The sequence below is a fragment of the Sceloporus occidentalis genome, unplaced genomic scaffold (assembly GCF_023333645.1).
Source record: "Sceloporus occidentalis isolate IW3139 unplaced genomic scaffold, rSceOcc1.0.p SCAF_50, whole genome shotgun sequence".
Lineage (NCBI taxonomy): Eukaryota > Metazoa > Chordata > Lepidosauria > Squamata > Phrynosomatidae > Sceloporus > Sceloporus occidentalis.
Window position 1 is genome coordinate 4,255,348 of NW_028317030.1, and position 26,052 is coordinate 4,281,399.

A 26,052-nucleotide genomic window follows, 5' to 3' on the forward strand; every position below is an offset into this window, starting at 1 on the left:
AAATATATGTAATGCATTAAAAAGCCATTTATTTTGAGCATTTTTGCTTATCTGTGCTCCACGAAGAATCAAGAGGAGTAATTCAAGCACACACTCATTATTCATTACGGATGAACCAATGCTTTGCCAATCTGGTTTCTATTCACAACCCTCTACTGAGACAGCTCTTGTCAAAATTAATAATGACGTCCTTACTGCTGAAACATATTCTCTCGGACCTCTCCACAGCCTTCGACACTGTTGACTACCCTTCATTCTTTCCCACAAACCCTTCATTCTTATGGTGCCCATAATTTGGACATGCCCTCCCTGCTTACTCCCCCCACCTTCTCTGCCATTCCCCACCATCCACTAAAGTAGCTAGCCCCACTGCTACACACAGCTAGCCTTGCTTCTACATGTCACTAGCCCAGTCCCATTGCAAAGCCAAATTGGGAAGAGCTCTGGAACTTACTTCTGAAACTTCAATTGTGTGCTAGTAACCCCTCGATTAACCTTTAGTCCTTTCATTTGTTTCTGGGTAACCAGGGCTACCATCAGAGGGACTATGGCCAGTACCTATGTACTAGGGGCCTGGCCTCCCTGATTTGTCACCGACCCCTTCTTTGACCCTCATGCCCAGGACTGGGACCTTTCAGGGTTTGGGGTCCAGACGGCCTATTTCTGTGGATTGAAGTCTAGTAACCCCTTTCTGAGGATCTGGCTCTGGTGGTCCCTTTGTGAGCACAGGGAGGGCTGTGAGAGGAGCATGGACTGGACCACAAGATTTCCGATGATGGCCCTGGAGAAAACCAGCATTTTCTGAGTGAGGGAAATGTCACATTTCTGTATTCAATACATTTCTTTTATTTCTAAAATTAGCAATGTATAGAAGCAAAACAAATGTCTGTCAAGAAACAGAGTTAAATATACAATATTTAAAAGCCTTCCACTCAGAAGAGATTACAGGACATGTTTTTTCTTGTTCCGCCTCACAGCTTGGATGCTTTCCAAGAATATACATCGTAAGACTGTTAGGGAGAATAAATTCTCTAATTTTTTATTTGTAGTGATTCTCATATATTTATTTAAAATGCAGAACTTATTTTTAATATAACTGCAGAAAAAACGAACAATTACACAATTATATACACAATTTATGTTTTATTATCTTAAAATATTTTTTTTTCCACAATGCATACTAGAATGCAGCTGCCCCCTATTTTTTCCCGTTTTTGCGGCGCAATTGGAACCCACTAGTAAATAACCATTGGTAAATAACTGGAATAGGCTCCCTGCAGAGTTGGCAGAGGTTATTAGACAAGACCAAAAACTAAATAATGTCAGACCAGATCGGCCAGATGGTTCTTGTCTGCAGGACAATTTTACATTTTATTGTGAAAAACATTTAGGTGCAGAAAAAAAAAAAATATTTTCCAAGGTGCACATACACCATGTGTCCACAAGATGGCAAACTCACCCAGCAAAGATGATTTGTCTTTAATTACAATGCTAATGATGGATGATGATAATGATGACATTGCATTGTGTAAATATATATATGACAATCTTTATTTTTCCCGTGTATAATGCCTCCATTTAGAACTGATCACAAGCTATTTCATGGCTGACTCAGACCCTTCATTATTATCCTTTTTGACCTTCATGATTCTTTCCATTTAAAAAGCCTCTCTGCATTGTGAGAGTATTACTCTGTATCATATACAATATGAATAACTGCCCAAGTTTTCGTCATTAATCCCTAAATTAAAACATTTAAGTCCTAATTTTCTCTTAAAGATAACGATTAAAAATGTGCATCAAGGTATGCTTTATCTAATTAAAATGTATTATAACATGTAAGTTACTGTACTTAATGCTTTTTTAGTCCTTTTAAATCTTCCAATGCTGACACCAGCCGGAAGGAATTTCAGGGACTCTGTCAGGATCTTTGATTGCTCCCCTGCTGGCTGATCACACTCACTGCGCTCAGCAATGCAGGGCTATGGGGCCATGCTTGCTGATCACAGTGTGATCTGTGCGGGGAAGATCACAGGAAGGGGGTAGAAACAAACTCTTCCGGGAAAATAAAAAAAAAATAAAAAAAAATAAAAAAAAGAAAATAAACTTTATAGCAATCCCAGTCATGTCACTGTGACATTAGAGATATTACCAGATGGCAGACAGGAACAGCCCTAAAAAATACAAATAAATAAAAAACTGCATTTTTCTGCCTTTACTTACCCCCAAAACCGCCAGTATTAAAAATAACACAATATGAAAGGGATTGAGGTGATCCTCAAGAACATAAAAAATACATATGTGGGATATGACTGCAATAAATTGGGTCATTATTCAGCACCTATTTAAGAAATCAAGTAAAAAAAAATGTTTTTTTTTCCCTTATTTGTTTTTTTAGATACCAGCAGAATCTTGATTAAACCAACAAAAAAAATAAAATCCTGTATTTCAGTTACTAAAGATTGCGCCTCTTTTGGATACCACAAGTCAAGCCCTACACCTCGAGTCCTCGACACATGATTACACAGAGTGAAAGGGATGCACTCTCTTATGTTTAGAACTCTAGTCGCACGGGCGCAGGGTTATGACGCACCCGGAGACACTCGACCCTCTTTTCTCCCGTCACACAAACGATATGTTTGCCTTGCGCATGCGCGGTAGGCGCAGCCTGGTGTTTGGGCATGCGCAGCATCGTCATCGGGGGATTTGGTTTCCGCTGCGCTCGGTCTGTCTGTTGGACGCTGGGAGAGAAACGTTAATCCCGCCCGGCCAGAGCCGTATCTCCTGCAGGGCACTGCGTATATGTGCTAGGGATAAAGGAGGCCCACCTTGTAGCCTCCGTCGCCGCTCCGTTTCCTCCGGTCGGGATTAACCGCCGTCGAGTTTCTAATCCTCTTTAAATTCTCGGCTTGGGGTGATTGTAACCTCCTCCGCTCCGCCCGGTCCGTTATCATGGTGAAGAAGAATAGCATCCCGGAGAGGTGAGTATCCCTGGGCTACAGCCAGGCCACACCGGTTGGGGCACATTATGGGGGGTTTCTGGGGTGGGGGAGGGGTGGTCACTGCTGGTAATGCAGAATTTTGGCCTAGTTTATTACTGTAAACCGTGTAGGCGTGGAATTTTCGTTAATTTCGTTAACTGTGCGAGTGGAATAAATTATGGAATAAATTAGGCCAAAATACATTATTTTGAATGCTAAGGTGCTTGTGAAATAAAGGTTGACCCACTTAAACCATCAACAATACATTTAAGTGAAATACCCATTTTAAATTGAGTGGGTAAATATATTTTAATACCCCGGAATAATCAGATCGTGCTGTAATAGTGCAGCTAATGCCCCGGCCCGGTTGTCAAGCTGCCGTGACAGCGGCAACAATGGGGACTGTTTGGGCTTATTGCTGAACCCAGATGACAGGAGAAAGCTCTGGGTGAATAAAAGCGCATGGTGCCTCTGACCGGGTAAGTGCGGGGGCCCGGAGGCAGCTGGTGGGTAAGTAACTGCACAGCGTTACGCTGGAGGAAGACAGGGGCGGTTACCGGAACATAATATGGGGGTCTGATCCCCAAACTACCCCTTAAATGTCTTAGTAGCCCATCAAAAACATTCTATGTAATAAATAGAACGGGTTCCATCTGTAAACAAATAGATTGATGATAAAGGTGCCAGTAAGTATTACACTCCATGCGCGCCGACTAAATGCCCCACGGGGCCTCTGAAGCCCAGGTAAGTATAACTTTTTATATACACACGGGCTATGGATTTCTATAGTTTGCTGTGTATGTAAAATGTCATACTTGTCTGCGGAAAATGTATATTTGTAGCGTTCTCCTATAAAAGGAGATTCATATTTATTTGACAAGTCAAACAGTATTTGTTAAATGGTTTATGTGGGTCAGCATTTAAGACAAGTACGATTGGGAGCATTGCTCTGATATGTGAGTTCTAAGTGTTACTTTAACCCTTGAGCTCCAGGTGTGAGCTTTGCTCCTACCCGCGGTGCTCAAAGGGTTAATGGGTAAGCCAAGTGCCCTCTTGTCAATGGAAAAAGCGTCCCTGTGGTTTGTATTGGACCTTTGCTATAAAAAGCTATGTGACCCTCTGCCCCCTCGTTCAGCTTAGTCCATGTAATGTCAAATGTGCCGTTGGTATATTAATGCAAGGTGTTTGCCAACCGGATGCTGTCTCCGAAAGGTAGGTATTTAATGTACCCCCCCGAGGGTAAGTATGACCCGTTATTTCACGGCTGATGTGTTGAGCGGAAATATGTTTTGGTCTACAAAAATGCGGCAAAAAAGTATAATTCGCGATCTTCTCCTTTTGGTTTTAATCCCATGAGCTTTACCAAAAATGTTGTACATTAGTCTTTTGCTGTCACTTTGGTTTTACTCAGCTATAATTCCTTATAAGAGAGGCCGGACTGATTACGTGGTGGTCTTGCCCCTAAATAAAATTGCGTCTTAATAATTTTGCGGATCTTTGCTATTTTTTTTAAACTTTGTAAACTATTGGCATGTGTTGGTTTAACCATTTTTGTTGTAAGCTTATAGGGTAAGTATTGGCAGCAAAGTTATTTTCTTAATTTTTGATCTGAAACACATTTCTGAGTTAGAAATACAGTATTTTTTGTGGTTCATGCATTATGAGTACATGGTTACATTGTATTTGTATAGCAGTGAGTGGAGCATTAAAAAAACAACAAAAAACATACACAATGAATTAAAGATGAATTGCAACATAGTATACAAAACCAAAGGTCGTCATGGTTTATAAAATGTGGATGAATGAATGTGGAAAGTATAAATAGATGTACGGAATGACATCTCCTCATCAGTAGCTGATGGGACAATCTTGTTCTATTGAAACAAAACCCTATTTAAGTAAGAAAGACACTTAGTGTTTTGTCTACGCACGGCACCAAGTAGGTTTTTTAATTCCACGGCAAGAAAGCCGTTCAAGTGCAGTTTTTGGCCCATTCATTTTCAGGCAACAAATTCCATTCCCTGCCTATCCAGTTTGGCCAAAGATTCAGCTACGTTTTTATTCGGGAACCCACATTCTCTCACGCTTTCTAGATGTTTCCCTACCTTCTCTGCCGACCGTTTCCGCTTCTACTTCATCTTCTAGCTTTTGTCTTCTCTTCTGTCTTCGTCTGACATAACCCGGCGGGAACGCCTGACAATCGGGTAAGAGAATGTCACCGGAAGGGCTGTCATTTTTCCCTAACTTGAACTTGAGGCAGAATGGAAGTGTCTTGCTGACGTCCTCTCCACTGGACATGCCGCCATGTTGCCCTGAGTTTAAAATGGGGGAAAATGGCGCTTTCGGTGATGTCCTTTTACCTGATTGGAGAGATCATGTCGCCTTAAGCAACCCCATTTTGACGTTCCCACCCCGATAGAAGTGAGAATAGTACAATAAGTTTGAAAACTATTGGAAGGTCCCAGTTAAAGGGCGAGTGCCGTGTACAAAAAGTCAAGCAACACATCTAAAACACACAGATGGCCGATATGCAGCTCTCTGAAAAAGTTGTATAAAAAAAAAAAAAAAAAATGTATGATACTTTAAAGCTTTCACCCCCCCCTCTCCACACACACACACCCTGTAAGAAGTTCTGCACTGACCCTGCATTAAACATAGTTTGCTAGGTTAGATGATTTTCTGATAAAATCTCATTATTTTGCATTCTGAAGGGCCGGGCACGTTCTTCAGAAGATGCTTACTTTTGGCTTTTCATAGTGTATAGTGGGATGGGATTGTTGAGTTGAAACTACAACTCTCCTGCAACCTCCCACTTCTACACTGCTACCCTTCAGTGTATTTCCTTTAAGTGGGAAATCCCTTGGAACCAGATTCTTCTTTGAGCAATAAATATTATGTAATGTAGAGTAGATTCGAAGTTATTTTGTTCCAATAAACTTCCTTTATCTGCAGACCTGGAGGCCGCCATTGTTGTCAGTCATGTGATATTAAGGGTGACTTTCTCTGCTCAAACCAATTCCTTATGGCAACTTTATCAAAGTCCTGCTTACTTCCCCTGGGCTTTCAGTCATCCATGTCTTGAGGGATGATTAAGACTGAGCCATTCTATTGTTTACAGCAGGCAGTATGATAAGTAGTCAGGATGTTTGTCTAGTACACTGGGCAGATAGCTGGAACACTCACACGACAAATAGGCAGCTGTCTGAAAAGATTGTATTACAAAAATTAGAGCTCTTTTAAATCATAAAATCATACAGAATTTTTTTTAATGTGAAAAAAAAAAAAATACCCTCCAAAGGCAGTCACGGGTAGAGTTCTGGGTGCATTTAGACTCTCTTCTGTGAAGCTAATATCTTTTTGGTGCTAGATACACATGATCACATTGTAGGTATGTCAAGGTCTTTGCGATAGCGATTAGTTGAAGGGAATACGAAAAGATGCATCAATTGAACTGCGTTTCCAGGTGTCCGCTCCTCCCGCCCCGGCTCATTTGGTTTTAACTGATAAAAAAAAACAGACGTTTTAAACGTGAATGGAGACGGCCAACTGCTACAGTATCCCCAGAAGAAGCGTGGACCTCCGCGAAGACTTTTATGGCTATCTAACTTTGTTGAATGGATGATTCTTTATCAGACTTAATGTTAATAATATATGAAGATATAAAATATATAGCATCCAATATTCGCCCAGGTTGTGCCGTAATGTTTGCGGTTTTATGAGCTGGTTTATAGTGAATGGAAAAACTTGATTATTAATGCGGACAAGCTGAGAAACCTGGAAAAGAATGAACTTTTATTGAAGAAAAAATTTAGGTTGGATCGAGTAACTTTACGTAATATCCAGCATTTTATATATGCTTGTTGTAGCCGTACAGCATAAGCCCGCTCAATCTGCAATTGACACATCTGTAAGGATTTTCCCCAAAAATCTAAGTTTTACCAAATAATCTTGTTGGGAAGCTATTAATACACCACCTATGTAGAAAATATTTTGCCTGAGCGAAGAAGTAGCTTTACCTACCTTATTGTGTTTAGGTTTTTAGTAGCCCACCAAAAAGCAGCAAAACTATTACTGTGGTTTGGTCTGTATTGTGATCTGGTTTCCCTTACTGAACGCTGGTTTCTGAGTACATAGGCCTGAAATCCACCCAGTGACATCTAAATGTATGCATTTAAACGAAGCATACTAAGGTATGCTCCTCTTTCAGTAGAATCAGTTGGGGGCGGGGTTTAATTAGTCATTTTCTCTGCTGCCTACACTGCTTTGCATACATTTCACCCACTATGTACCATCGCTGTACATTATTTCTTGTGTAATACATTTTAACTGGTGAAATTTCAATGATGTTTTTGATGTACATGTACCATGGGCTGAGAAATGCTGATATAAGCAATTGTTTCCCCCCGGGGTGTTAGGTGTAACGACCTCAGTGTAGGAAAAAAGCTTACCTTTAAATTTACTGGTTAATAAAAGATAATGTGTGTGTAAATCCTGACAATTCTTAAACGTTATACTCCTGTTTCCCTAGTTTGTTACACCAAGCTTATGTCTGTAAAATCTGCCTTTTTATTTAATAAAAATACTTTATCGAACCTCTGGCTTGCATTGCATTTATGAAACATTCGTAGAATTGGTTAAAATCACAGGCTTGTTAGGTTTCCCTATCTTTAAATTTCCCAATATTTCTCCTTGAGCATTAACCTCCCCTGGTGACTTTCCCGGCACGAACACCGCAAAGAGCTGACCCTTTATGGCAATGCTAATGAAGTCCGTTCCTTCATAGACCTCATTAGTCTAAGTGTCTGGCTGTGTGATTAAGACAGAGCCATTCTATTGTTTCCCACAGGCAGGCTGGTTAGGAGTTTGGGGTGTTTATGTAGTAGATTGGGGCTCCGATAACTCGCAAATGGCTAAAATGCAGCTGCCTGAAAGCGTTATATTATAGAGAAAAACCCAAAAGTGTTAAAATAAAATAAAAAGTGGTACGATATTTTTGAAAGCTTATTTTTAATCCGATATTAGTAACAGTAAAAACGGTGCCTATTTAAAAAGTTAAAAATGTAAATGTGTTAAGACCATTGAGTGGGTATTCTTTCTTTCTGCATAAAAAAGCAACAATGAGTAAGAGGCTTCTTTTCTCACATCCGTTCTTTCCTTTTTCTAATGTGACAAATATTAATCAGGTCTGGCAACATATGTGAGACAAATTAGGTTTGGATAGAGTGCGACAACACCTCTAATAATAAAGCTCGACATGGACGGCTTTGCTACCTTGCAGTGTAGATTGTAGAACAATGCTAACGGGTCGCTTTCAGTGCAGGTAGAAGTCCATCATTCGGGTTTGTCACATGTCCTTGGTACCTTTTTATGCCTATCCCATACGTTTCAATTCCCTCTGCTGGAAGGCTATTCTGTGTATCCACCACTTTTCTTACATCTGCACCTCCAAGCCTCTTGTTCTGCCTCTTGTTCTGTTCTATGTGGTCTTAACCTAGCTTTTCTTCTCCCACTGTAGTACTTTAGTTTTTTGGTTTTTTTTTTTAACCGTATGATATTTATTAAAAAAATCTATTTCACGTACTTAGATACCTTCTTTACTGAATTATAGTTTTAGTTAGAATTGTAGTTCGTTGTCACCCATGGCAGCAGGAGGCTATGGGTTGGTAATGTTGAATTAATAGCTTATTCAGTGAGGTTCTTTGAGGTGAAGCTGTGGATTGAAATGTTACTTTTCGATATAATATGGTACCAAGAATGCCACTGCTGTTTATTTTCTCTAATATCAGGGCCATAACAGCTATAAATAGCATGTATAGCACCATTATCCATCAGAAAGAAATAATTTAAATGTGGAATAATACACGTAATCAAAATAACAAAATATTAAAACTGGTAGACCCTGCATGGTAGTAGAATAAATTGTGGGACAGAGGCTTTCCACACCAGCCTTACTCCCAGAGATCCCCCATGACCTTCTTAAGAAGAGCCTTCAAGTCCAAACAGTGCATGCTTTAAGTATGATTTAAAAGACCATCCACGGGCATGGAGAAATTTAGTTAAAAAAAACAAAAAAAACTGGTGCGACCTACCATTTTCTTTAGCTCTTTCCACAACATTATTCTGTCTTCTGTTCGGACCGACCATTGTGGTGTCCAAAATAAAAAATGCCACCAATGGGATGGATTTGCAGTGGTTCACTGGTTTTAGAGCTCTTCATGTTAGTCGATGGAAGCAATTAGTTAACTTATTTACTAATGCGGAATAATCGTTCTTGATCCAAGTACTCCTGGTTCATGATTTCTCCAACAGCTAGAACCCGAATTGGTTCTCTTCGTTAGTAAGCACCATCCAATGGAACGTTTTCTATAAAATACTTAATGTTTGAAATTAAACAGGTTGTAAAATTATCCTCCAAACTCTACAAAAGAACACCATATACCAAGAAAATGCTAAACTGACAAATATGTAGTATGTGTATATCATATACATGAGTTTAAATACCCCCCCCAAGCACTGATGAAATTAAATGGAATATATATTAATCTTATTCTATTTGACAAATATACATAATGTCAAAAGAATTGACTGATGTTTAATATACAACCTCCGGACAGTAGAACCTTAGACTGTATGCCAGTTTTTACACCATTGCTATGTATAAGGTGCTATGGTTTTGGTCCCGATTCTTGCTTCCGGATCGTATGAAACGGCATTGCATATCAACGCCACCACCATGTTCCGTATGTTCAATTGAGTATCTTATGGCACGAGATGCGTAGAAAGTAGGCAGTGCAAATTACATTTGGCTACGTGTCAAAAAGTGGCTTTCTACACCGTTAATATTAGACACAAACCATAAAATGCATAGTGCAAAAGTGGGGGTGGTAGAGAAATGGACCGGCCTTTAAGAATCGGTAGAGCATTTAACCGTACGTGGGGAAGGCCTGGCTCTAAGATGAGACCAAGCACTGATTAAGGATTGAGTCTTTACATCAGGAAAGTAGGATCTAGGTATCTACGTAGTGAGCTGTACTGCAGAAATGCCCCTGGAAGCATAGCTGTCCTCTCTCGATAGCTCCAGCATGGATGTCCTCCAGCTCTTCTATGCTTATTAATCCTTTTAATCTACAAAGTGCCTCGGTGTTACCTACAACCACACTGTTTCCATGCTGTTGGGGCTTAAACAAACATGTGGTTCTCAAGTTAATAGCCAACTATTAAATAAAAATATTATCAGGCAATATAATAGTAGAAGATGCGTGAGACAAGGGCAGTTGTCCATCGTGATAATGTTAGACTGAAAGGTACAATATACCTTACATTTGGGTTGCGATAATTGGTAGTGTTTTTGCATCAAAATAGTTTTTTGGGGATTTTTATTATTACTAAAATAAGTAGTCTAGCAGATACTGGAAAGAACATATGTACCATAAAGCACTTCTTGTTTAAAACTTGTTTAACTTTTTTGCCGTTTCATTTTTATGTTGGACTCTTGTCTTTTATAACCGAAATTCATGAGATTTTATTAAAGCCCATATGTTTGTGGTCGCCGACCATATCCTTTAACTTCCAGAAGCTTAATATTTTGTCTCATCTTAATGAAATTGCCATCAAAGACATCGCATGCTGTATATGTTTAAAATTGCAAACCCCTAGAACAGGTTACAACCAAGTTATGATGATGGAGCCTTTGAGCCTATTTGGCCTTTAGTGAATAGACCCGGGATGGAAGACCATTGTCCAAACTGGGATGTCTCCACACAACATAATTAATTAAGTCATAGAATACTGTATAGCACTGGAACAATGTAGTAAGGATACAATACGAAGGTGGGAGATAAAACTATCAATGGATGGTCTTCAAATGCAAAATACCAGTAATGTTAAGAACCACCATATAAACTCAATAAAAGATGGCGGAGTCTTTTCATTTTAAGTGTTGTGATGTTTACTTAATAATAATCATGTATGATATGTTTCGTATGACATTTCTATAACCCTTTCAGAGTCTTTAGTTGTACTATATATTTTTATTGGGGCAGTATAGAGTCACATAAGCGTTTCAACCAGATGGGCCACCCGCGCCGTGCTAATGGAATACTTTGTTTTTCTTCTTACTATAGGTGGCGAACTCTGACATCTGTTGGGCAACGCATTCCAGGATCGAGGTTTATTGCCTTTAAAGTCCCACTAAAAGGGGTATGTTTGCAACAGGAGTCGTTCTGGAGCCTGGCATGATATATTAGATGGATATATATACATATTTTATAACACTTTTTTTAGTGGTGATATGGTATAATGTCATTGCTGCAATGGTATTCAAATCCATGTGATTTCAAGTAGTTTGAATATTCAAATACAGTATATAACCGGCTAAATAAAATAATCTACATATTCCCTGTATAGGCCTACATCCTATGCCTTACCTTTGTTTTTAATAATGAGATATATATATATGTATATATCTTACTGTCAGATAAGTTCTGAGCAGCTTTAACAAAATGGCCAAGTGGTCATCTGAAGAAGGACCTTCAAGAATATGTATACGTGCATTCTTTATATTGGATACTCATACTTCCCAAGTGTCCCGATCTAGAAGGAGTTGGACCTTTTTTGGCTGCCAGATTGATGTTGTCGCTCTTTCTTCACCCTTATTTGTAAACCCTAGGAGTCTTTGATGGCTTTAAAGTCTTACAGTGTTCCCCACCTCCCAAGGGTCAACCTTTTAGAGGTACAATCGCTCGAAATCCTTAAGTTTCTCCTTCCTACCCTGATGTCCTTCTTCTCTAGAAGCTCAATGTTTGGTGGGTATGAGTATATCGCAGTGCTTCACGGCTTCAAAAGTTACAAAGTGTGTATAGAAACAGCAGACAATGGGTTTGTAGCTAAAATTGTATACATATTTTCTTCTTATTCTAAATTATTTGCTCATTTACAGGTAGCTGTCATGGATCATTATGTAATAAAATTACTATAATGTATAAATATTATATATATATTTTTTTAATCTTATTCTAGACAACAAATCAGCGTGTTACACAAAACCAGAAATTTACTCCGAAGGACTTGCTGAATAGCGTCCGAGCTCAAAACGAAGAGCTTGGATTAATCATAGATTTGACCAACACCGAACGCTACTATACGATCAAGGTAGGACGATTAAATTCTGCTGTATGTTGTAAGTGTTTTATGGAAGAAAGCAGATATTGCACTGCTTTATTTGTTATTCTAACCAATGCCACTTTGTTGCTTAAGGATTTACCTAAAAGCGTGCAGTATGTGAAATTGCACACCGCCGGGCTCAAGATCCCGGACGACTGCACAATTCATCAGTTCAAGAGAGTCGTGAGAAGATTTATTTTGAGCAATTCGGATAACGGTAATTATTTTGTATTTCCTTTGGCTTCCTAATAATTGAGGCAGTCCTTAGACTGAAATGGCCTAGTCAGGGGGCACCTGTGTGTGTGTGTGTGTATGTGTATATATATATATATATATATATATATATATATATATACTACTTTATATATTAACGCCAAAATATTTAAGGTTTGAAATGTCAGGTTTCATTTAATATTGAAAAGTAGAAGGTTAACAACCAAGAAAGTACTGAGCTGTAATGAAAGTATGTCTATTACAACAGCGGCGAAACAGCGCCCCCATGACATTCCAGGTGATAAAGAGTACTACATGCAAAACTTAAAGGGACACTACAGTGTGCCAGGGAGCTCTATTAACAATAAATGCAGGTGAAAGTACCTTGTATTCATTAACCTTTATATATATATATATATATATATATATATATATATATATAAGCACTCTCAAAGGATGGTCAGGACTCCAGGTCTTTAAGTTAACAACTTCTCTTATTCAAACAAAGTCGACGTTTCAGTCACTGCTGACTTTCATCAGGACATGAAAAATATATATATACACTAACCCCTCACTTCCTAAACTACCAATTGACTGGTTGATGGACGCTACAAAATTTAAGGGACCTCTCAGCCATCCTATGCATTAAAGTATGTATGATGGCTGAAATGTGCCCTCGCAAGCATGGTTTATTAGACCTTATAGTATTTTTTGAATAAGATCTATAAGCCTGCCACCTTAACAGGGTCCACTATGTTTTGTTTTCAACTCAATTTATAGATAAGCTTATTGGAGTTCACTGCACAACTGGAATTAACAGGACTGGGTACCTTATATGCAGGTAAACGACATTTGTTAAGTTTACGATTTACATCACACATTTTCTGTAGTTTATGCTTTATACAATAATAATATCTTTATATATTTTTAGGTACCTGATTGATGTGGATGGATGGGACCCAGAAACGTCTATAAATGGTACTTATGTGAATAAGTGCCAATCATTCGATATGTATTGTATGTTTGTGCTCTGTATACCCTGGCTGTTTTTTATAATGTCTGTTTGCTTTTTCTTTTCCATTCTCTAGTTTTTGCCCAGTGCCGTAGTCACCCAATCGAAGGAAGTGTATACATTGATGACCTTGTTACAGGACCCACAAGAAGGTATGCAGATGTGTTTGTTGGGAACCATTAACTTTAATTTTTGAGAAAACGATCAAGCAAAAATGAAACAAAGTAAAAAATTAAAAAAAAAAAAAAAAGGTTCACCAATCCCTCTCACCAAAAATAATTTTCAGCTGCATGGTTTCTTTCACCAGCAGCATCCATAGCGAGCGGACGGTTACTTTATTGTGTGTGGGCACTGAGACCTTACTCACCCACCTGAGACCTTACTCACGCATCCTCACTCAGACAGACATCTGACGGGCAGCGGCTTTGAGATGTGTGGCTTGCTGCATGTCTGTCTGTTTCTCTTTTTATATTGTACATATCTCCCAACATTGGTGGCAGACGGAGTATGGTGCTGGACGTGGTAAGAGGTGGTGGTAGGGCAGTTCCCATCCACCTACCAACCTATTGTATCTGAACCCTGTGCTATGATATACCCTATTTATATAGGACCATTGACTTAAGGTTCGTGACGGAGACCTGTGCTGCAAAAGTACAGACCTGAGTAATGTTTGCAGTTCAATAAGACCCAAGTGATCAATGATCTTCCCATTTGGATCTTGATCGCCACTACAGCCGAGCAGCACAGTGCCAGAATATTGGGACTGTCCCACAATAAAAAAGTGCTGTTGGGAGGTATGGTTGGACACCTCTCCCATTCTTTGGATGTTTGGTATCCCTCGCCACCCACGCTGTGGATTTTTTTTCTCTTTCTCCCACATTCTCTTTGTCGTGTTTCCAGATGGCAGTCCGCCCACAGCTAATGCACTATAATAAAATGGGATTATATAAATTATTATTATTATTAGTATTTATTTACATGGCGCCATGATATTCACCAGTGGGCTCCAACAGGCAAATAGGGCATAAGAAAAAAGCGCACAATATAACAATTTGGACTTAAACAAAATGTTAAGAATTCCCCAAGCTCCAGTGCAGCAGGAAAGAACTTGGCACCAAACCATTAGTGGTTATTCTAGTGCACATCACCCTTTGGATTGTCACGTTTCTGCAGGTAATTGAGTAAGTTCACTAGTAGCGCTTGTATGCATTGATTGTCTAAACCTTGTTTTTAATGTTCTTACTAGCAATCTTGGCATAGATCAGCCTATAACTGAAGAGGAAACAAACGCTATGAGCAGGGGAGACAGTATACATCATCAGGATGATCCAAGGTAAATTATTTATTATTATAATCAATATTATTTATTATTATTGATCTATCTGCTATAAAAGTCACATGAAGGGGCAATCGGTAAACACATTTCTTGTTTTTTTCATCAATTATAAAACCTGGTCGCACAGGTAGAGATATTGCAGAAACAGTCCTCAAGTGTATAACGATGGTTTAATTCTTGGTCCAAACGTTAATGTTTCGTTTAAAAACTGCTGACCAATTAGCACAGTTTTTTGTTTTTTTTATTGTAAAGTAGTTAGCATTTTTAGTGATCCTCTATAAGTTATACATATTGTTTAGAATGGTGTTTATTTTGATAAGTATTTGATATGGAGTGCAAGATTTGTTTGTCTTTTGTCTTTATTACTGTGCTGGGTGGGAAACGTGAGACTGTTAAGAAGTCTAAATTATATATATATATATTTTATTTTTTTTATCTCGAACATGTTTACAGACTTGATCCATTTATGCTAAGAGATCGTGAAAGAATGCTTGATAGAGACCTACGTGAAAATGTGGATTTTGGGGATTTCGATGCACGTGATAAAACACAAGACCCGAGAGCATTGCCATTGATGATGATGAGAGGCAGATCACCCGATTTCCGTGATGGACAGAGAGATTTTCTTAACGCTATGGCTGGTTCAAGAGAGAGACCTTTTCCAGGAATGGAAATGCCATTTGAAGAGCGAGAGAGGCAGTTTCGTGACAATATGCTCGATAAAGAAATGATGTACCAGAGAATGAACCGTTCCTTCTCGAACGACGATAGAAATGATGATTATGAAATGGGATTTAGAGAAATGACACAAGAAAGCATGGATTATTTTGAAGGCAGACAAATGGGTAGGCATGGTCCTCTTCGTGACCAACACAGGCGTTCAGAAGAAGAGTGGTTTGAAGATGGTCCTGGTAGACCAACGTCGCGTCCTTTTTCGGCACCATTTTTTCGTGGTAGTGGAGCAAACATGAACAGAAATGATTTTGATGACATCGATGCACGTCCTGGATTTGAAAGAAGTTGGGGTTTAGGCTCCACAAACGATGATTTGCCAGCAAATATTCCACCAATGCGTCGCCAGCAGATGGAGCAGCGCAATATTAACGATGACCGCGGGTTAAAGAGAAACAATGAGCGGATGCACCTGATGGATGAACGAACAGACACCATGGATGAGCGTTTTAGTATGAGGGATGAGCAGATGCACCCCAGGATGAACAAACGGATGCACCCAATGGATGAACGGATGGGTCCAATGAGCAAAGGAATGCACCCAATGGATGAACAGATGGGCCCCATGGATGAACAGATGCATCCCACGAACAAGCGAATGCACCCAATGAATGAATGGATGGGTCCTACGAATGAACGAATGCACCTTGCAAATGAGAGAAGAGGCTCTGTTGGTCAGCGCATGGGCCCCATGAACGAGCGCATGGGCCCCATGAACGAGCGCATGGGCCCCATGAACGAGCGCATGGGCCCCATGAACGAGCGCATGGGCCCCATGAACGAGCGCATGGGCCCAATGAACGAGCGCATGGGCCCAATGAACGAGCGCATGGGCCCCATGAACGAGCGCATGGGCCCCATGAACGAGCGCATGGGCCCCATGAACGAGCGCATGGGCCCCATGAACGAGCGCATGGGCCCCATGAACGAGCGCATGGGCCCCATGAACGAGCGCATGGGCCCCATGAACGAGCGCATGGGCCCCATGAACGAGCGCATGGGCCAAAAAATGAACCCAATGAACGAGCGCATGGGCCCCATGAACGAGCGCATGGGCCCCATGAACGAGCGCATGGGCCCCATGAACGAGCGCATGGGCCCCATGAACGAGCGCATGGGCCCCATGAACGAGCGCATGGGCCCCATGAACGAGCGCATGGGCCCCATGAACGAGCGCATGGGCCCCATGAACGAGCGCATGGGCCCCATGAACGAGCGCATGGGCCCCATGAACGAGCGCATGGGCCCCATGAACGAGCGCATGGGCCCCATGAACAAAAAAATGAACCCAATGAATGAACGCATGGGGCTCATGCGTGAAAGGATGCACCCTACGGACAATCAGATGGGTCCCGGGAATGAAAGGATGCGCCTAAAGAACGAATGGATGGGCTCCACAGATGAGGGAACGTACCCTATGGATAAACAGATGGGTCCCATAGACAACAGGATGGATCCTATGCATGAACGTTTGGGCCCCATGAATGAACGGAAGCAACCCGGTGATGCCCACCTTATGATGAACAAGCCCGGTTTTACGCAGGGCCCAACTCGTAATGATTTCTTCAACGAACACGATAAAAGGTATTAGACGTGATGTAGAGTTGTTGAACACAATATGAGCTCTAGAGTTAGACATTGCAGTACATTTGCTCATCGCTTGCAGACGTATATAATTTGGGCCAACAAAATCAAATGTCCATAGGCTTTGATCGAGAAGGGAGGCGGTAATTCATTAGATATACAAGCTTTGTCATAAACCCCCTTTCCTTGCAGCAAAAAAAATCCCTAATTTTCAAACAAGATATTTCTGATTCAACTGTTATCATTTTATTAAAACAAATTTCACGTAGCCTTAATTAATAAATATTTTAAGTGGGGGGGGGGAAAGAAATCGGAGATTTGCCTACAAACGTTCACTATTACTATTTCACCGCACTGCCGAGAGCCAATGAAAGTTTAAAGCTGGTCTTTTATGTCGAACCATAAAATAATTTCTTGTGTTTTCCCCCGTTTCTGATTTATTTTTTTTTGTCAGGCCAAATAACGGGAGGAAAATGTTTCCATCTGAAGAATTAATGAAAGGATCAAACAGATTCATGCCATATCATCAACATGCAAAAGGCATGCAGTCCAACGAGTTCCTTCAAGGCTGCGATCGAAGACCACCCTTCCATGATAACGGCTCATCGTCCGTTGCGTCGTTCGACTATAACTATGGTTTCCCTGGAAGCAAACAAAATGAGAGAGGCCGTGGCCCGCAGGCGAACCCTCCAAGAAAAATGTTTAATTGAGTTTTTTTTTTCATTTTTGTAACTTGTGATAGACGTAAGAATCTGTTTCACTTGTGAAATAGGAAGTGAGAGCGATAATTGTTACCTGTTTGTACTGTTTTTCGTTAAAACAACCATAGAAGTTTTTTTTCCCGGGCATTGTTTTACATTTCCGGCAGAAAATCGGCGAAAAGTTATTTCCGTAAATTGGCGTTTTCAGGTCACCACTATGTACCCACCATTAAACGGCTGTCGTGCTAAGTTTAGTTACTGAACCGGGTTTTATTTCTGATACCTTTACTGTATACAAGATTTTACGAAGTTCCGTGGTTTTCCTTTTCCCGGATGGGGGGAAGAAAAATGATTCCTTCTGCAGAATTAATGGCGCTTCTTTTTATAGAAGCTTAAAAGCTTTGGGAGCCAAGTGCCTCGCATCATCATACAGCCTTAAAATACAAAAGATGCAGCCAGACAACAGAAAATGATTAATCTCAATGCCTTATCTGGATACATAAATGAATATGGGGCAAAGTCACAAAAAAGTCCTAAACAAGTGTCCCTGTTTGGCTATTTGAAACACATAAAGCAAGACCAAGATTGGTGGCTAGTGCATGGTTTGCTCTGACTGTACTTGGCTTCTTCAGTGACTGTACAATGGTTTCCTCAGCCACAAAGGGTTAATAAAGGAATAATGTGCCTTTTAAGCCTGTGAAGACACAGGACATACTACTTTATCCTGCGGTTCCCTACCGTTGAGGGTGGCTCAAGGTCTAATTGTAATGCTCTTAGATAAAATGCCCTCCAGCCAAGCATGGCCATCGTAGGTGGGACAGCTAAGGCTGAGCAGACCAGCTTCAGTGCATCCGGGTCCTTCTGTGTATGTGATCAGGGTTTTTTTTAACCAATCGCATGCATAGAAACCTTCAATAGACCACGGCAATGCTTCCTTTCCAAAATGTATAGTTTTCTTGGGTTAAATTGACGTATGGGACCCCCTAAGATGGTGTTAGATAAACAGAACAGCCTCCCATCAGAAGTAGACGCTGATACAGCGAGGGAATTTAAAAAATTCATACGGAGCCTGAATCTAAGACAAGACCAAGGACTGAATAAAGGTTTGGGTCAGATTCTATGTTTCTAAATAAGATACGGGCCCGGCAAATCCGTGTGCGAAAATCCCAAAAACTGAGATGCACATGTTCCAATTTCAGACCTCATTACATCATGTGAATGGGAATGCTAAGAATACTAATTCATATAGTATACTTACTACTAAAGTATATGTGTTCGCACATATATTTTTGCAGAAATCCACTGCAATACAAAAAAATGTATACAGTTATATATAGTTTTGAAGGTACATACATTATGTATAGAGGATCCTGCTCACGGGCTTACAATATTCTCCAAATGCTGGACATTCCTGTTACTCTGTTGAATTTCTGCTTTGGAATTTGCCTGTTTTGGATTTCTGTTTGACCGTGCTTTTGGGTCACGAACACCTAAACACAAAATCAATCTCGGATACCTTCCTTTAACATTAATCTGATCTCAGGCATGCTTTACCCATCCGCACCTTATTTCACACAAGACCTGTGTTGACTCCCGCTAATTAAACTTCCACATTGTAAATACAGTCAGGTTGTCCATCAGCTGGATCCATCACATACAACAAAGTTACATCTTCAGAAATAATTTAGGGATCCATTTAGTTTTTCATTAACTATATAACATTCAATAATAGAGCGGTTTGAAGCCATTCCATACACCGTTTGAACAGAGTATATTGCGCAATGTCAAAATCACAACTAGAAACTCCTTTAGAGTTGGTCCAGCCATCGAGGGTCTATTCCAACCTACTGCATGGTGTGATCTGTTTTCAAAATACCATAACCACCTGAAACATGGGCCATTCTTTATGGTAACAAATGGGCTTCACAGAACCTACAACAAGTTGATTTATAATACATGTAATGTCACCAATCCTGGCCAATGATCACGATTACCTACAAAAGCTTGACAACGTGACTAGTTGAGACTAGTGTCCTGGAAATGGAAAGTGTGGGCAAGGGGATTTCAAGATTTCATATTTTTTACATTTGGAGATATATCCCTTCCACCTCTTTTTAGCAGTAAGAGCGCAAGCTAATGCTTCTTTTTGAACTACGTGTCTCTCATGAGATACGAATAGTGATACCTTCTGGGTTTCTCTGCTCTTTTTGGTTGAATGTTGAGCGATAACTGAGAATCACAGCTTAAATCATGGTAAATACTAACGGTAGAGGATCAGTTGAATCCTCTTCAGAAGGAAATCGTCCATTCTCCTTTCGATTATCAAAAATTGTAATAAAGCCTACAGAATTCCGGTGCTCATCGAGGCTTTCAGAAAATTCCAAATGGTTTTGTTCTTTGTTTTCTCTGACCCATGATCCTGATACTGTTGGCCTTGCAACTCGTCTTGTAATAGAAAGGAGATGATATCCCTGTGGTGGCCATTAGAGTTCTCTTCGGTGTCTACTCACTAGTGTTGAGTTTTAGCACCTTGAGGTCACTATAAATTACGAAGGGCCAACCCAATAGAACTTCTGCTACAGAAAGAGCTTGGTTCGCCCTTTATCATGTATATTTATATAAATGAGATGCCTTCATAGTTCTCTTACCCATTAAATTGTGCATTATGCAGGGCCAGCTCGGTCATACCTGCTGGAGAAACTTCTATAACCAGTGATACATTTAATAAAAGGTGCCATGAGCTTAGTTTAGAATACACAGCTGCTTTTCAAGGTATTTTATCATCAGTGACATAACTACTTGGGTTTCGGGACTATACAGCTGGCCTGCACCCTGCGCCCAGTAGGGTTGGCCACTCTACATGCATCCCTCTTGGTGGCAGATGATCTGTGCCTTTGTTCCCCTTAACAAGAAACGACCGAAAAGCTAGTTTTTTAACTCTTTTTTTGAGTTGGCAGCTTCAGCGATGTATTCCATGTTATTTATGTCTGCAATTTATCGCTGGAACTGGTTTGTTAGTGTAAGATTCCTCCACGCTATCCCGCTGGGAACAAAATGAGCCAATATCTTGTATGCAGAGGAGCTGCTGCAAGGATTATGTAGACTGATGCAACTAAGATACAGTGTGTCAGCGTCGTTCTGCTTTGTAGTTTATCCCACAGGAATCATCTAAACCTATTCATCCTGATTTGTTGCCGCGCCTTGTGTAGCAGAGTCGTTAGACACCGCTGGGAAACAGTTATTTATATGTATCACTTCCTAGACTTTGCTTTTAGGCTGACAATTACATTACAAGTTATCTCTCTAACTCAGAACTGCGGTATTCCTAGACAGCAATTAGTTCGAAATATTGTCATGCAAAATTATGCATTAACTGTGACATTTACACCCATTATAGATATTAATGATCGCATAGAAATTACACTAAATTTGCACTTTCAAAATGTGCCTTGAACAATGGCGTACACCTGCACACAGTTTTATAAGGAACTTGGCAGGTAGGTTGGAGAACGAAGTTCTTCTGTGGATTTAGGTGCCTCAGTCGCTTCTCTCGCTTCATATAATCCCAGATAGACTTGATGATGTTGAGATCAGGGCCCTGTGGGGGCCACACCTTCACTTCCACGACTCCTTGTTCTTTTTTTTGCTGAAGATACTTCTTAATGACTTTGGCTGTATGTTTGGGGTTGTTGTCATGCTATATTGCGTGATGGATAAGTATCTGCCTGCATGGGCGTAGGAACCCCTAAAAATCTGGGGGGACAGCATTTCCCCCCATCAGATCCCCACTTTCTCACACTATCTACCCCCTCTCACACTTTCTTACTATCTACCCCCTCCCTACTTACACTATCTACCCTCTCCCTACCCCCCCTTCTCACTAGCTACCCTCTCCCTACCCTCCCTTCTCACTAGCTACCCTCTCCCTATCGCCCCCTTCTCACTAGCTACCCTCTCCCTACCCCCCCCTTCTCACTGTCTACCCCACGGGTGTCCAAGTTTTTTCTGCAGTGGGCCACTTCATCAGAATTGTATACGTGCACGGGCCGCACTCATTTTTCACTGTGAGAAAATATGGCCTTTAATAAAATATGCAGATTAAAATAAAGTAAATGACACAAAACGTTTACTTTTCCTCTCACTGATTTCTGGGCCTAGAAAGTTTTGTAACTACAAATTCAGGACTCAGGATAATTAAAAATAAAATAGTTCTATTTATCCTAGGGATACACCTAAATGAAAATTCTGGACCAAAACATTCACGGTTCACTTACCCAAAACCGAAAATGACCCCCCACCTTTAAAAATAGTGGCTGTGATGTGCAGCATCAATACACAAGGGGGGCAGCTAGCTATGTTTCAGCATGTACTGGCTGACTTGGCATGATAGGAGTGTGATTGCTAACAGCAATCACAGTCCCATTATGCCTAGGTTCCAGCACTTACACATCCAACCAGTAAATGCTGTAACCTAGGCATGATGGGACTGTGATTGCTGTTAGCAATCACACTCCTATCATGCCAAGTCAGCCAGTACATGCTGGTACAGGGTGGCTGTAAGTGATGTGCAGACCCCATACTGCTGGCAGCATCAATACACAAGGGGGGCAGCTGGCCAGGTTTCAGCATGTACTGGCTGACTTTGCATGATAGGAGTGTGACTACTAACATCAATCACAGTCCCATCATGCCTAGGTTCCAGCACTTACACATCCATGCTATCACACACACACACTCATTCATATACTCATTAATTCAGATTCATTCCCTCAATCACGCATACTCATTCAAACACCCTCCCCACCCCCTTACCTGCACTGCAGGTCCTCGATGCCGATCACAGGCTTCAGCAGAGGGCGCGGCCTCCCTCTGTGTTCTCTGGTACTGCACAGAGGAAGCAGGGTGTGATGTAATGTCACGTGATTCCGGTTCCTCTCTGCAGTACAGAAGACCCTCCCACAGGTAAGTAGCAGGGCTCGAGGTGCAGACCGCGTAAGATCAGTTGCCCTGGCTGCCGATCTTACGCGGGCCGCGCCTTGCGGCGTTTCTATTGGGGGGGTTCCTACGGCCCTGGTGGGGATTTCTTAATAATCGGTCCCCCCCGCATGAGTTACTGGGGGGGATCTGTCCCCCCCGGTTCCTACGCCCATGTCTGCCTGTAATTCTCAGCATTGGAGAGACCATTAATTCTGACCAAATCCCCAACTCCATTTGCAGATACACAGCCCCAAACCTGCAAGGAACCTCCGCCATGCAACACTGTTGCCTGCAAACACTCATTATTGTACCGCTCTTCAGCACTTTGGAGAATAAACTGCCTTCTGCTAGAGCCAAATATTTCATTGGACTCATTAGTCCAGAGCCACTTCTGCCATTTTTCTGCACCCCAGTTCCTGTGTTTTCCTGAATAGTTGAGTCACTTGGCCTTGCTTCCACGTCAGGGATTTGGCTTTTTGGCTGCAAGTCTTCCATGAAGACCAAACATACTTCTCCAAACAATGGATGGGTGTAGCAGGGTCCCACTATTTTCTTCTAATGCTGATACCACCGCTCGACATCTTCCGATTACGAAGGGATGTTTCCTTGGCCAACCACTGCATCTATAGTCTTCAACATTGCACATTTCTTTATGCTTCTTCAAAAGAGCTTGGATAGAACATCTGTTTCTGTTTCTCCTACTATATGCCTACAAACTCTGTTACTTTGTGCAAGTGTACCTAGAAGAATTGAGGCCGTTTAGAAGGCTAATGGTGGTGGCAGCAAACATTACTTTTATTTATATTTCTCTTTACATTTTGTTAAATTAAGAAAATAAACTATGGCATTTTTTCACACTTGCTTCGCGCTGTACTGTATGTACATATGGGTTAGCCTTAGGGCAGGATCAAAGGTAAATATGGGGCTGGCTACAAAGCTTATAATGTCTAAAAAAAGGGACTTTTTTCTAGCAACCCTACTGAGGCAATCTCTAAGACTAGACGGGCTGAATGGTTCTTGTCGTCAGATGATGTGTTGCTATGGTAAACTTTGGGGAAGTTTAAGGTGAAGATGTAGCACTCCGTCAGGTCCTTCACACACTGATCTGCCGCTCGAGCGGAAGGGTGCGGTTCTACCGGCCATCGACCCACCAAGGACATGCTAGATGGCCGGAATGAATCCTATTGTAGGTCATTCCTGGTTAGGACAGCCCACCAATAGGACACAAGTCCTACTAACATGACTGCCCTGAGCAGATCACTCCACTTGGGAACTATGACATTTCTTCAAAGCCATCTGGCAACCCTGCCTTCAGGGCCAACACTGCCTCTCACACTACAGCCATCTTTTATTTTATGGACACTTCTGCCCACTGCTCAGTGCTGCTCAGCCAGCAAACATCCTCTCACACGCTCAGCTTCCTCTTCCCCTCCTTCTTCTTCCTCCTCCTCTTCTCCCCTCCTTGCCTCCCAACTCATGACTCGCCCCGCCCACCCCAGCTCGCCAGCCTAATCGTTGAATCCCTGTCAATGCCGTCCCCGCGTCACTTTGTAAGACTGCTGGTGATTGGTTGCTGTCAGCGCGTGTAGCCAATCAGACCGCGGCTACCATGGTGGAAGGAATATATACAAGATGGCTCCTCATATAAAGCCAGGCATCTGGCTTCTCCGCTGCCGTGATGAAATATCACGTTTAATTTGTTATAAGCGATTTCTCGGCTCTGACCGCGGCCCTGAGGGGTGAGCGGCGATTCTGAGGCAGTGAGTTAAAGGATTGCTGGTGGCTGGCTGACGGGGGGGACTCACGGGGCCGGGGCCATGCACTAACTAAATCCGCTCTCTTGGAGGCTGAGGCGGGGCTCGAGGCTGACTCTAGGCCCCGGCTCCCCACACGGCCCTCGGCTGCTACTCAAGTCGACGGTATCCGTTTCCATAGGGGGCTGTGAGGCTGCCGGTGTGTCCTTACTGAGGTGAAGCCTGTCAGAGGCTCGTCATGGCCGTGACCAGGTTGGTATGAAGCCGGGCTAGGGAAACGGTTAGGTCCCGGGACAAGTAGGGTTAAGTTTAAAGCTTGCCCCCATTGCCCCACGTTTAAACCTCGTTACCCAAGTCTGCTGGCATCTGGGACTGCCTTACCCCTGGGGTTTGATTAAATGACCTGGACCTTTAAATAAGATTTTACCGAATCTCTGCTCGCCAGGGGCTTATAGGGAAGATATAATGCCCCAGTGCAATAGTCTGCTGCCCTGCGTGCTGCATGTTATGTGAGATCTGCATCTAAACTTATATTCTGTCCCAGTAAAGGGTGGACAACTATGATTTGACATAGCGCCATCCTATTCAGTAGTGCTGTACAATGGGGCATCTGTCCCTGGCATGGTCTAAAGCCAATGGTTAGAGCAGCACACCTGGTTATATTAAAGAAGAATCCAAGGAATGAGGTGCTATATGCAGCTTGGTATATTCTGTATTACAAAAAAATCAGATGCAGTTGTATATGTAATGTATGACATCATGCTGACATGTCATAAATTATAAGTATTTTTATTTTTCCAGTAGTAGTAGTAGATGATGGGCTGGTACTCACAGCATTTAACCAGCTGCCAGAGATAGAAAGGTGTTTCAGATATAACAGAAGTGGCCTGCATGGCTGCCAACAAGTTTTAGCAGAAGATGTTGGGAGTCAGAAGTTGCCTTTATAGAAATGAGTACAAGGTGGGAGGAAAAAAGATTGCTTGTCTGTGATATATTAGGAGCTGTGTCAGGGTGGACAATTTTCCGACGGTCCCTCTGGTAGCATCTAACGTCTTGTGCCGTTGTATGGATGATTGCTTTCTGCTCCGTCCCCTCGCACACTCTAATAAACAAAAAAAAAAAAAACCAAACCACGTTCTGGCGACTTAATTTGTATCCCTTTAGTGCTGCCAGCTTAAAAATGTGGAAGCGATCCTCTATAGGAGCCACCGGCCGGGGTATAAACTGGCCACGTGGGGCATCTCGCTCTAGATGCCGCTCGGTGCTCTCAGGCATGCGTCTTAATGCTGTTAATCTGCCCCTGGCTTTATTCTTTAAGGATAAAGTGATGATCCTGGTTAAGCGCGTGATCAGCGGTTCCTGAAAGTCTAATAAAAATGTCACTCTTTCTTTTTTTGTATGTGGGGTGTAGATGGGATCATACGTGTAGGCGGTATAGATTTGCTGGCTTTTGTGTACTTTTTACGAGGTTTTTTTTTTTTTTTATACCCGCATTACCCGGAGGGAGCGCTTGGACATCTAAGTACGAAAGCTGCTTGCCAGGAATGGTGTCATCGTTTCATCGTGAATTCATATCTCGGCAGCAGTCTGTGCTTCTCTG

The 26,052-nt window shown here is 41.6% G+C and overlaps 1 protein-coding gene across 1 annotated transcript in view; it reads left to right on the forward strand.

Moving 5' to 3' along the window:
• Nucleotides 1–21,177: 21,177 nt before the first annotated feature.
• The window catches only part of LOC149288672 (TATA-binding protein-associated factor 172-like), a 28,854-nt gene continuing 23,979 nt past the window's right edge, over nt 21,178–26,052 (forward strand). The window contains exon 1 of the mRNA XM_089491383.1: nt 21,178–21,218. Within this exon, the coding sequence (XP_089347509.1) occupies nt 21,178–21,218 (41 nt within the window). The remainder of the gene's footprint in view (nt 21,219–26,052) is intronic.